We start from the raw sequence: 12,631 nt of genomic DNA on the forward strand, positions 1-12,631 counted from the left end.
ATGCCCTTGAGTGCTGAGCACGGTGCTTGTTTGCTGAAGAAGGAAGAGTGTGTTGTGCACTCATGAAAATGCAAAGAGTTGGTTTGGTTGCTTCCTTTGCTGAAGTTTGATGTGGGTTGTGCCATGCTGGTGTGGTAGAGATGAAGAAGGTCTTGGCAGTGATCACTGGTGGGACAGACCCTTCCTTCCTGTTTGTAAATCACACTTCTGGAATGACATTAGATATTGAACATGGCTTGTGGAATATATTCCATGTCACTGAGGAGCAGCTCTTTCTCCCTTTAGTTGAGGGAATTCAGAGTGATCACTGTTGTTCAGAGGGCTTATAACAGAAGAAGTTTTTGATGGACTCTTCAGCAGGATGCAGGGCCAGAAGACAAAAGACCACTGGGAATAAGTGAAGGAGAATTGACCATGGATCCAGCTCAGCAAGGACCTCCTTTCTCACTTGGTGTTTTCACTTAAAGATTGGGGATGGAGCCTTGTGCTGCCATCTCTTGGAACATTCCCAGTTCTGGTGTTTCGGAGGAGAACACAGCAGATATTTGACTCCCATAACCTTCAAATGAATTCCTGAGTTTTGTGGCACCAGCTGTGTTTGGCTGTGCCAACACCTGCCCACAGGTGCATTGCTGTGTCTGAGCACTGGAGCTGCCTGGGAGGTTGCTGCAAGTGCAAGGGAATGTTGATGCCTTAAATAAAAGTGCTTTTATGTCCATGTTCATCCAAGAGCCTCTGAGCAAAGAGCATCCAGTGCTTGCCTGTGTGTGGTTGGTGCTTCTGTTGCTGGTGGAGGTTCCTTGTGCTGGGAATGTGGAAATGGGATGTGCTGGGCTGAGCTCTTGCATGCAAAGGAGCTGTTCTTGGCCTGGAGGAGAAGCTGCTGCTGCACTGCTGGGTGCCACTGCTGCTTAGCTGCGCGTCTCAGTACTCCCATTTGTCCATCACAGTCTGAAGTGGTTTTAATTGCTCCTGGAAAACTTTTGCTTCCTTAAACTTCCTTTTTCTCTCTTCAGTGCATTTTCTCTTGTCCTCCACATCCATTCCTTTCTGTTCCATCAGTGGTGAGATTCCTATGAATCCTGTTGCTATCAGTGGGCACCTAAAGCCTTCATTTAAAAAGCACCTAATTAAATAATTCAAAAAAATAATCAATAAAGCACCTAAAGCCCTACCTGAAAGGGGTTTCTAGGTTAGGGGTTTGCCTCTTCTCCCACACAACTAGTGACAGGACAAGAGGAGACGGGGAAGTTTAGGTTGGACATCAGGAGGAATTTCTGTATGGAAATGGTGGTCAGGCATTGGCAGGGGCTGTCCAGGAAGGTTTGGAGTCCCCATCCCTGGAGGTGTCCAAGGAAGGCCTGGATGTGGCATTCAGTGCTCTGGGCTGGGGACAAGCTGGGGATGGGTTACAGGCTGGTTTCCCTGCTCTTGGAGGTCTTTTCCAACCTCAGTGATTCTGTGATTACAACAGCAAAAATGTACAACAGGTTACTTCCAACCACCTTAGGGGCAAGGCAACCACAGCATGTATTTTGGGATTCCTGGAGGGGTAGATGTGGCAGGGTGGATTTAGAGAAGGGCACAGGCTAAGGAGCTCCCTGGCAGCTGGAATTGTGCCTGGGGCTTCTGCTGGGAGCCCACAGGGGAACCTCAGTGCTTCCCTTGTCCCTTCCTTAGAGGCTGCTCCCAGTGCAGAGGTGTCTCCAAGCACATCCTCTTCTTCTTGATCCCTTGGTGCTGGGAAGGAAGAGTAGATCTTTCCCTCTGTGCAGAGGCCTGGCTGTCCCAGCTGCCCTTCAGGGGGTGCTGAACCCCTTCCCAGCTGTTTTATTTTCTTTCAGATGCTTCTCAGCTTCACGGCAAAGGGTCCAATGCACAGCAGCGCAAGTTGTGACGCCTGCAAGGAGGGGAGCTCCAGCACCCATAGGATAAAACCCAGAGGAACAGGTCATGGACTTTGGATACCAGCTGTGTCTTTTGATTTCTTTTTTTTTTCCTATTTTTTTTTTATGACAACTGGAGAGACTGAACTGCAACAAGGAACTCATTGGGGCATCTGCTCAGAGGCTTTCAGAGCTGAGCCCCACACATGGGGCCACCTGGAGCCATGCCCTGATGAGAGGAGCCTTTTGTAGCACTGTTTATTGCTGCTGCCCTTCCTGCATTCCCTGGCACTGGCAGGAGCTGGAACTCACAGGGAGGCTCGGGTGGTCCTGCCGTGGATTCCCACCCACCTGTGTCTGTAGCTGCCAAGTACCTCCAAGTCCAGTTACCTCCTTGGTCTCCCTGTGGAGGGTATGAAAGGTGCTTCTTTCTTCTGCTTTGGATTTACTTGGATAATTCTAGCACTGCCAGTGCTTTCTTGAAGACATTTGAGTAACTTTCCAATTGTACTATAAAACTGTGCTACACTTAATTGGAGGATTTAACATTTCCTGTGTGGTGAATCTAAGGAACCACCTGATGTTCCCCTCTGGAGGAGAAGGAAGACTCTTTAGAGACTAAAGACGTTTTTAGATGCAGTCATCGACTTTTAGAATTCTACTTCTTTTGAGTTTTTGGAATTTTTTTCCCTCCAAAGGGATGCTTTTTTCCTGCTCAGTTTTATCCTCATTGCCATTGAATGCATTAGATTGAATGGGACACCTCTTAGCATGTCACATGGATGGGAAGACATAATTCCAGTGCCTTTTATGGTGGAGCAAGAATGGACTAGTGACACACATTTCAGCCCTATTTTGTGTGCTCCTCAACCCTTTTTTAATCATTCTGTATTTAAAATGTATTCTGGTTTATTTAATAGAGCTTTTTATGGTTGCACATCAGAAGAAAAAAAAAAAAAGCTGCACTGTCTGGACTTCAGTGGTGACCTGGTGACTGAGCACAGTCCCAAATCCAGCAGGAGCACCAGTTCTCATCCCAGTATGTGCAGGCGGGTTCCAGGCCCTCCCCTAAAGCCATTCTTTCCTAGGGTTGTGAGTTAGGATCAATTTGGTGGGCAGAGGGAATGAGTGAGATGAACCAAGGTCACGACCTGTCCAATGAATTCCAGAGAAAACCACTGCTCTCCTCAATGGTACCTGCACCAGGATCATGTGTTCAGCACAGCTGCAGGAACAGGGACCATCTGCAGTCTGGGGGTGTCTTTTCTTCTTCATTTTTTTAACTTTAGAGCTAAATACTCCTGCTGTGCACCCCCTTTCAGCTAAGGGCAGGCTGAGGCTCCACCTGAGCTTTCTGAGGTTTGGTTTCCTGCTCTGCCCACTTTGTCTTCTCTCAGGCCACCTCAGCCACGTCCCAGTTGTGCAGGGGTAGTGCTGATCCATGTAGAATTTACTGGTATTCCAAGGACAAGCTTGCAGCTTCCTCCTTGAGCTTTGGGGAAGGATGCTGACCCCAGGATACCAGCAAATGTCTGCTTTAGTTTCCTCTGGTTTTTGTTAAGATCTGAGAATGACTGTTTTCAATTTGAGCTGATACATAACTGCCCAAGATCAGTGAGTTGATTGTATTTCAAATTAATGGATACAGCTCAGATTTCAAGTCTGTTTACAGAAAATACCTAGGTTGTAGCAGAAGAGCCAAAGACAGAACTGGTGTGGGTCAAAGGAAGCACAGCGTTTCTTGGAGGACTCTGAGCAGTGGATGTTGTGTGGTTCCTGTTGAAGGTCTCATCCTGAGGGGTGCTTGGCACCTTCACCTTCCCCTGGGAGCTGAAAGCCTGGGACACCTGGCAGGATAGGGGCTCTCAGTGAGTGACTCAAGGTACTGGTTCTCCTCCCTCTCTTTGCTTTCACTTGAATGCTTCTGCTGGGAAGCCCCCGTGTGCAGAATCCCTCCTTCTAGGAATTTAGCGAAGCCTCTTGCCTCAGGGAAATGTTTATGTGGTGGAAATTCTGTGGGATATTTTTTCTTTACATGCTATAATGAATGAGTGAGTGGTGTGGAGCAGAGTGGCAGCAAGGCAGGCCCACGCAGAGCAGCTGATGGGGAGCCAGGCTGGCACCTCTGCCTTGGGGAGGCAACTTGCAGCGCTTCCAGGATGGAATGGGGAGGGATAGGCTCCCATGGCACTTACCTGGGGATGGCAGTTCCTTTTGGGTGTAAGAGCTGCAGTTTACTATTCTATTTTTTTTTATGTGTGTTGGCACTGTCTTGCTGAAGATGGTGGGGGTGGTATGAAAAATGTTAATCTTGTACAGAACAACTCAATAAATTGTTTCAAACTTTCCAAAACGCTTTTTTTCTCCATCTCCTTACCTCTAGTTCCCTGACTTTGTTTCCAAGAATTTCTGTTGCAGCTTGGGTGCTCATCTGTGTCTCGAGTGAGTAATGAATTATTGACTGTTTTAAAGTCTCCTCCGTGGTGAGTGAATGGCAGCTGTGTTACAGCTGTTGCAGGGGTAGGAATGTTTCTTCTCATTCCCTCTGTTCCTAATGGTTGAAGTTGGCCTCTGCTGGAAAGGACGTGGGGCTCAGACCCTGCAGGACCAGAGAGATCCTCCCTGATCCCTTCAGTCACAAAGGTAAAATAGTGGTGTTAATCCCCAGAGCCAGGAGGGATAAGCAGGGAATGCTTATGATGCTTTTGTGGACATCAGAGCTCCTCAGGGTTTGGGTATTAGCTGAAATTGGGGCAAAAGGAAGTGAATGGGCTCTGAAAGGTACCACATCAGTGTAATCCACTGTTCTCCTGCAGTCAGTCCCATTCTTTAGTGCACTCCACTCCCATCTAATGCTGCTCATTAGTCCCAGCTTCAATGCTGCTCCAGCAATTTCCCCTTGGAAAAGAGCCAACAGCTAAAATGAATCATCTTAGTGTTTTAATTCTGACTCCTAAATGGCAACTTCTTGTACACCCAAAGATCGGGAAGCTGCCATAATTAATAAAGACCAAACACCTTCTGATTAGAACCACTGCATTTTTATTTTGTACTATAAATAGAATTCCCCTCTATTCCCCATTCCCTTACACAAGTAAATGAAACATGTAGCTGCATGTAACTCCATCCAGGAAAACACCAGCATTAACAGCTTTTAACCACGAGTGAAGGAGCTGCCTGTGGGAGGCCCTCTGCATTGGGTTCCCTTGCATGCTGTGCACAACCCCTTGTGTCTGGTGGTTCTGCCATCTCTTCATGTCCTTTTCCTTGACCTCTGGGGTGTGTGAATGCTCCTCCTGGATCAGTGGCTGGTGCCATCAAAGTACACCTTCGTTCTTCCCCAGCAGCACAGGCACAGAGGTGAACAAATGGTGGTGGTGAGTGTTGACGTGGTGATTCTGGGCTGAAACCTTGGTTTCCACAGAGCTGGTTTTCTCAGAGGACGAGCCCATCATTGAGTCAGTTGTCCACGGTGGGACTGTCTGGCTTACCACCATGCAGCTGATGTAACCAGCTCCTGCTGGTCACCTTGGAGTCACCTGGACCTTCAGTCTCTCTCCTGACACGGCTTCGTACACAACTATGTGAGTAGGAGTTGAGGAAACTGCAGGTTCTACTGAGTCTTTTGGGCTTGAGGCACTTCACTGTCCTAAGGCTTTCTCTTGTTTTCTGGTAGGCAGGGAGGAAGAGGGGTTTCAGAAGGTTGGCAGATGTTTTCCACTACTGGTGGTGTTTTCTGCAGTGTGTGACAACAAGCAGAGTGGCTGCGTAGCATGGCCGGGGCAGAGGCTGTAGCAGTTTGGAAGAGGCGGAGGAGGGCGAGGCTTTGCAGTGATCTGGATGTCTGCAAGGTGCTGCAGCTCTCACTGGCTGCTCTTGAAGTGAAGTTTCTAGAGTGGAGCGAGCGCTGTGTAATTGCTTCCGGACACCAAGACTGCTAGCTCCTGGATGGACATCTCCTTGTTGAGGTAACTGTCGTACTGGGCCGCGGTGAGCCTCCCGCTCTTCAGGGCGTCCTCGATGGAGAACTCCCTGCCAGACTTCCTGTCCAGGATCACAGATGATTCCCCGTTGGGACCCTTTATTGAGATCTCCTCCCAGTCACATTCCTGGCTCTTCAGTTTGACAAACAGGCTCCATTCAATGAGGCCAAACACGTGAGCTTCCTCTGGAGACATCTCTTTTCCGGTGTCGGGGTCAATGACCACGATGGAGCGCCTCAGGTGGTTCTCTCGTTGCTCCCTCTTGATAGCCACTGTCTTCAGGCGATTCTGAAGTTGCTCAATCTCTGCATCTTTTTCTCTGGATAACTGCTTCAGATCCTCTAACTCTCTTTCCAAAGCTTGGAACCTGGAGTCCAGGTTTATTCCACTGTCCACGTGGGTCATGTTTCTCAGATCCTGAGCTTCTGTTGCGGTGAGTTCAATCTCTGACTGCAGTCTCCTTGTTTCCATCAGTAGGTTCTGTTTCTCGAGGTGGAGCTTGTGGTTTTCCTCCCTTAACAAGTCTAGTTCCTTTGATGACTTGGAGTTGTTGAATTCCACCTCGGACAGCCTGGTTTCCAGGCGGTTGATATCTGCATCCAGCTCCCTCTTGCGCCTACTTTCTTCCTCCAGGTTGCTCTTCAGCTTTTGAATCTCGTACTCCGTGTCTCCTTTGTCCACTTGGACACTCTCTGAAAAGACCACTTTCTCCTTGACTTCCATCTTCTCCAAAGAAAGGAGCTTCTTTCTCAGGGCTTCTAGCTCAGTTTGCAGGACTTGTCTGCGGTGCTTCTCTTCTTCTAACTCCAGCTTGAGGAGAGAGTGCTCCTTCTCCTGCTGGGGATCTTGCTGAAGGATCACTTTCTGTTTCACAGTCACTCGTTCTGTCGTTTCTCTTTCCTGTTCTTCCAGCTCGTTCAGCCGGATCCTGAGCCTCTGCACCTCCAGCTCAGCCTCCCTGCGGGCCTGTCTCTCCTTCTCCAGCTCCTCCAGCTGCCGCTCCAGCTCGGAGCGTCTCCTCTGCAGCTTGCGCAGCTCCTCACGGAGCCCATCGATCTGCTTCAGTTCGCTCTCAATGCTCTGCGAGAAGGAGTTCACCTCAGCTTTCAAGGCAGGATCCTGCTCATACTTCACTACTTCCTGCTGGACCACCTTCTCCTTCACCTGGGAAAGTTCTTCCTCCTTCAGTCTTACTTTTTCTTCTTGGAGAAGCCGTTCCCTCTCCAGGTCAATGTGCTTCATTTGTTCATCTGCCAGCTGCACTCGCAGCGACTCTACCTCCTCTCTAGTCTTGGGGTCTTCCCGAAACTGGAGGATTTCTTGAACAACTTCCTTCATTTGCACTTGAGGTTTGGTGTCTTTCAAAGCTTGTATCTCTTGTTTCAGCTGGTAGATCTCCAGGTCAGCTCTTTCGATAGCTCCGGTCCTCTCTATGATTTCCTCACGGAGTCGCTGTAGCTCCTTTTCGGTTTCTGGATCATTCTTGTACTTAATGACCTCCTTAATGACTTCTTTGACTTCTACCAGGGGCCCTCTGTTCTTCAGAGCAGCCAGCTCGTTCTGGCAGCTCTTTAGCTGTTCGTCCCCACCGCGGTACCTCCTCTCCTGCTCTACCAGCTCCAAGCGAAGGTTGGCAACTTCATTCTCAGCCTTGGGGTCTGGGCGCACAATCTCACGCACTTTCTCCTGCACAACCACCTTGGAGTTCTCCTCCTCCAGCAGCTGGATCTTCCTGAGCAGCTCAGCCTTTTCCCGCTCGTTGGAACGGCCCTTGGACTTCTCATCTTCATACTGGCGCCGGAGCTCGTTCACCTCCCTCTCAATGGCCAAATCTTTCTCCACCTTCAGCACCTCCTTGACGGTGATTTTGCCCTCGGCGATGGCCCGTTCCTTCTCCAGACGCTTGAGCTTTTCCTGGAGGAAGCTGAGCTCTTCCTCGTGCTTCTGCCGAAGGGCGCTCTCCCTCTCCTTGGTCTCCTGCAACATCCGGAATTCCATCTCCAGCTGAGGATCATTCTGCAGCTTCAGCACCTCCTTCTCTGTCACCTTCTCCTGCTCTTTGTTCTTCTCGCTGGACAGCACAGCAATTTGCTGGCGTAAGAGGATGACTTCGCTCTCCCTGGTCCCTTCCTGCCTCCTGAGCTCTTCCAGTTCCTCTTTGAGCTTCAGGATTTCAGCGGCTTGAGCCTTATCTTGTTCAATCCTCAGCACCTCTTTCACTATATACTCCTGCCCTCCTTCCCTCTTCTCGTGCTCCAGCACTCGCAGCCGGATTTTCAGAGCCTCCAGCTCGTCCTGGAGTGCCTGGTTCTTGCGCTGTTCCTCTGCCAGGTTTTGCTGCAGCCTGTGGAAACTCTCCTCCAGCTGGGGGTCGGGCACCTTCTTCACCAGTTCTTTCTTCACCACAGTTTCTTGGGGCTTCTGGTTTTGCAGGTGGACAATGTTGTTCTGAATGGCTTCAATCTCTGCCTCAAGCTGTTGCCGACGCTGAGTCTCATCCTCAAGCTCTTTCTTCAACTTCCAGACCTCCTCCACAGGCCTTACAGACTTTTTGGTCTGGGCAAAGTCTTGTGTCACCTGAATATCTGGCTGCTGTTGTTAGCAAAAGGATCAAAAAAAATTAGTCCAAAAAATCCAATTAATCACACTTTTGGTGCTAATCATCACAGAATCACGGAATCGTTTAGGTTGGAAAAAACCTCCAAGATCATCAAGTCCAACCTGTGACCAATCCCCCCCACCTTGCCACCCAGCCCAGAGCATGGAGTGTCACGTCCAGTTGTTCCTTGGACACCTCCAGGAATGGTGGAACACATTCACCACCTCCCTGGGCAGCCCCTTCCAAGGCCTGACCACCCTTTCAGTGAAGAATTTCTCCTGATGTTCAACCTGACCCTCCCTGGCACTCGAGGCCATTCCCTCTCCTCCTGTCCCCATTCCTTGGGAGCAGAGCCCGACCCCCCGGCTGTGCCCTCCAGTCAGGAGCTGTGCAGAGCCACAAGGTCCCCCCTGAGCCTCCTTTTCTCCAGGCTGAGCCCCTTTCCAGCTCCCTCAGCCCCTCCTGGTGCTCCAGCCCCTTCCCAGCTCTGTTCCCTTCTCTGGACACCCTCCAGTGACTCCATGTCCTTCTTGTCATGAGGGGCCCAGGACTGGACACAGAACTCAAGGTGCCTCAGCAGTGCCAGCACAGAGGGACAATCACTGCCCTGGTCCTGCTGGCCATTCCTGACCCAGGCCAGGAGATCTGTGCCTCCAACAAAGCAGCAGGAGGGAGCTGAGCTGTGCCAAACCCTGAGCAGGGAGCATTTGCAAATGAACCTCTCTGCGGGTTCCCAGCCTGAGAAATCCTTTCTGCAATGCCTGCTGCTGTCAGAACAAAGCTCTGAGCCACAAGGGACACTAATTCTGCCACAGAATGGCAAAAAGAGAGTTAAAAACTATATGGAGCTTCCTAGGATGAGTGGGCAATGGGACTGGGGGTTGGTCTGTGTGATTTAAATGTCTGCTGATTAATGATTTAGGGGGACAAAACACCAGCTAGACTGGTTCCCCCACATGTGCCATTCACACGTGTCCCTGCGTCCTACAGGTGTGTCCCCTCAGCATCCCCTTGCTCCTGTGATCACTCACCTGCCGCAGGAGGCTCTGGGCAAACTCCAGGTTCTGCAGCCTCTGCTTGTTCACAGCATTCACTTCTGTGTATTTGGCTGCCAGAACAGCTTCCTGCAGAGCAAAAACGTGTTGGGAAGAGCTTGAGAAGGCCAGAAACAATCAGGCCCTAAACTGGTAGCTCTGGGTGCTCCTCTAAAAACCTACAGCAGTGAACTGCTGAGTTTTGGGGGAGGGAGAGGGATTCTCTTGCACAGACACACTCATGGTCATGCTGTGGTTTTTCTACTCAAGATAAGCAAAAACAGGTGCAGTAAGAACCAGGCGAGGAAGAACCAGGTGGACACTTTGCCTGTCTCTATAGGCAGGATGGTTTGAGGCAGGTAGCAAACAGATCCTGCATAAGTAAGTAGCTTGTAGCTTCATCTGACTGTATTTCTATCTTTGGTGGTGAAATCTCTCTGAAAGTCTAGAGAAGGGGAAAACTTCCAGGTTTTTGGCTTTTCTCCTCCTTTTTCCCTTCCGAAAGTGTTAAATCCAGCATTTTCCCTCCCTCATTCTGGCCAGCCCAGTTTAAAAAAATGATGAAAAATCCCTTCCTCCTGATTCCCTGTGGTTCCCTGTGGGACCAAGGTCCCCACAGTAAATGTAGGTGTTTGCAGACCCCCAGTGGTCCCATGAGCTGCCCTTTGCTTTGGCTCTGCTCTGGCCAGCCCTTGCTTACCTCCTCCTTCACTTTGGCAGCTGGGGACTGCAGCCTGGGCTTCTTGCTGGTGTAGCCATTGCGGCCGTTCTCCAGGTCCAGGATGGATCTCAGCTTCTCAGCTTCCAGCTCGTAGTCCTGTGCAAAGGCATTCCCAGGAGAAATGTGAAATTGCTGCATCCCCTTCACACACACAGGCTCCTCCTAAGCTGCCCTGGCTTTAACAACTTCACCCCTTGATCTGTTTTTTGGGAAGGTCACAAAACCCCACCCTCTGCTCTGGAGCCAGGCTGGGAGAGCTGGGGTGCTTACCAGGAGAAGGCACCAGGGAGAGCTCAGAGCCCCTTGCAGGGCCTAAAAGGGCTCCAGGAGATCTGGAGAGGGACTGGGGACAGTGCAAGAAGAAGGGGAAATGGCTTCCCACTGCCAGAGGGCAGGGATGGATGGGATATTGGGAAGGAATTGGCCCTGGCACAGGGTGCCCAGAGAAGCAGTGGCTGCCCCTGGATCCCTGGAAGTGTCCCAGGCCAGGCTGGATGGGGCTTGGAGCAGCCTGGGACAGCAGGAGGTGTCCCTGCCCATGGCAGGGGATGGAATGAGATGGGCTTTAGGGTCTCTTCTAACCCAAATACTCTTTTTCTCTGTTCTCTCACAGGCAGAATTTCAGTCCTTACCTTCACTGCCTGCTGGTACTGCTGAGCTGTGGCAGAGACCTTCTGCACCTCCTGTTCCTTGCTTGCAATGTCACTGAGCAGCGCCTGGGTGCACAGAGATACAGGTCAGAGACAACACAACGTCCAAATGCATCCTTCAGCCTTTCTGGGGGTTACCATTAAATTCACAACCCTGAGAATTCCAACCTCCTTGAGCAGCCCTGCTTTGTGTGAACAAGGCACAGGAGGACTGCGGGACCTTAGAGCACAAAAATAAATCTAATAAACATTTCTGTTTTTCTATTTGATGTTCAGCAGCTATCTAAGTTCTGTTTCTTTTAGTCTTGTTCCCTCTTCTCTCCCTGAGGAGCCCGGGGTGCTCTGGGAATTACCGCTTGGCTCTTGAGCTTCATCTCCACGGTCTGGATGTTGTCAGTCTCCTGGGGCTCGTAGTTGGGGATATTGCACAGGAACTGGTTCACCTTGTCGTAGTTCGGTGCGGTAGTTGGAGTAGGCGCTTTTTGCTTTCTGCAGGGTTTGTGTTCTGTGGGGGAAACCAGCTCAGCTTCAGTCCTGTCCCATCTCCCGTGCCTGCTGGAGACACCTCTCAACCCATCCCACCTCCCCTCCTCCCTAAGACATGGATTTGAGCCAGAGTTGTTCTCTTGGCTCCTCTGTTGCAAGAGAACTAATCCTTGTTTTCCCAGCTCTACCCAGCCAGCACATTCCAGCAACCTCCCCCTCTTCCTCCTCAGACCTCCCTGGAATCCCTTCTGCAGCTCCTCCTTCCCAGGACCATGGTGCTGCGCCTCCTCCAGTTCCAGCGTGGTTCCACCTCCCCAGCAGCCATCCTGGCTCCCTGCCCTGTGCTCTCACCTGTGGTCAATCTGCTTGCTGAGGTTGTTGAAGCGCTGGTTGAGCTTGTAGAGCTCTGCCTCCTGGCGCTCGATGTCGGGGCAGTGCTCCTGGAACTTGCTGGCCAGGGTGTTGGAGCACGTCTTGGTCCTCTGCAGGTTCTGCTCGGCTTCACTGAGCAGGAACTTCTTGGACTGGAGCTCGCTGCCCATGGCCTGTGGGGAAAAAGCAGGAGAGGGGGATTCCCTGGGGTTTCATACTGTTGTCACCCACATTGATCCAGCAACTGCACTGGAGCTGCAGCAGTGCCACCAGTTGTGGAAAAACCAAGCTCAAGGCTTACGTGGGAAGCAGAACCACCTGAAAACCTGACAGGGAGAAAAGCTACCTCTTACTCCCTCCTCACCTGCTGACCTTTAAAAGTAACCATGCAAAGTGCAAAATAGCTGCTGCTCCTCATGCAAGGCTTAGATCCTGTTCTTGCAGTGCAGCAACTGTGGAAGGAGCAGTGAAAGCTCTTCCATGTTAGTCTGAATTTGGGATTTCATGGAAAAGCTAAAGGAGGACAGAAAATTCTGGCCTAGCCAGTTCTTGGTCTTTCCATAGCAGAAGAATTGCCAGTTTGGATAGTTTTCCCAAGCAATAACTTTCTCAAATCCTTGCCAGGCCCATCTTTCCAGTATCAGGCCACTGAGTTGCTTTTCCCAGACCATTTCATCCTTCACTTCTCTAAGAATCACAGAAGGTTTTGGCTTGGAAAAAACTTAAAGCTCATCTCATCCCACCCCTGCCATGGCAGGGACACCTTCCACTGTCCCAGGCTGTTCCAAGCCCTGTCCAGCCTGGCCTTGGACACTGCCAGGGATGCAGGGGCAGCCACAGCTTCCCTGGCCCACCCTGCCAGGGAACAATTCCTTCCTAATATCTAATTCAAATCTTTCC

The 12,631-nt window shown here is 50.6% G+C and overlaps 2 protein-coding genes across 2 annotated transcripts in view; one reads left to right on the forward strand and one right to left on the reverse strand.

The window, feature by feature from the left end:
• The window catches only part of UBN1 (ubinuclein 1), a 28,674-nt gene extending 24,448 nt beyond the window's left edge, over window positions 1-4,226 (forward strand). The window contains 1 exon segment of the mRNA XM_030957992.1: window positions 1,845-4,226. Within this exon segment, the coding sequence (XP_030813852.1) occupies window positions 1,845-1,897 (53 nt within the window). The 3' untranslated portion in view covers window positions 1,898-4,226.
• A 697-nt stretch (window positions 4,227-4,923) lies between these two features.
• PPL (periplakin) overlaps window positions 4,924-12,631 on the reverse strand; it is a 29,051-nt gene continuing 21,343 nt past the window's right edge. The window contains 7 exon segments of the mRNA XM_030957991.1: window positions 4,924-8,461; window positions 9,500-9,592; window positions 10,203-10,319; window positions 10,856-10,939; window positions 11,227-11,328; window positions 11,330-11,378; window positions 11,711-11,904. Coding sequence (XP_030813851.1) covers window positions 5,777-8,461; window positions 9,500-9,592; window positions 10,203-10,319; window positions 10,856-10,939; window positions 11,227-11,328; window positions 11,330-11,378; window positions 11,711-11,904 — 3,324 coding nt within the window. The 3' untranslated portion in view covers window positions 4,924-5,776.

The sequence above is a fragment of the Camarhynchus parvulus genome, chromosome 14 (genome assembly GCF_901933205.1).
Source record: "Camarhynchus parvulus chromosome 14, STF_HiC, whole genome shotgun sequence".
In the NCBI taxonomy this organism is placed as follows: Eukaryota; Metazoa; Chordata; class Aves; order Passeriformes; family Thraupidae; genus Camarhynchus; species Camarhynchus parvulus.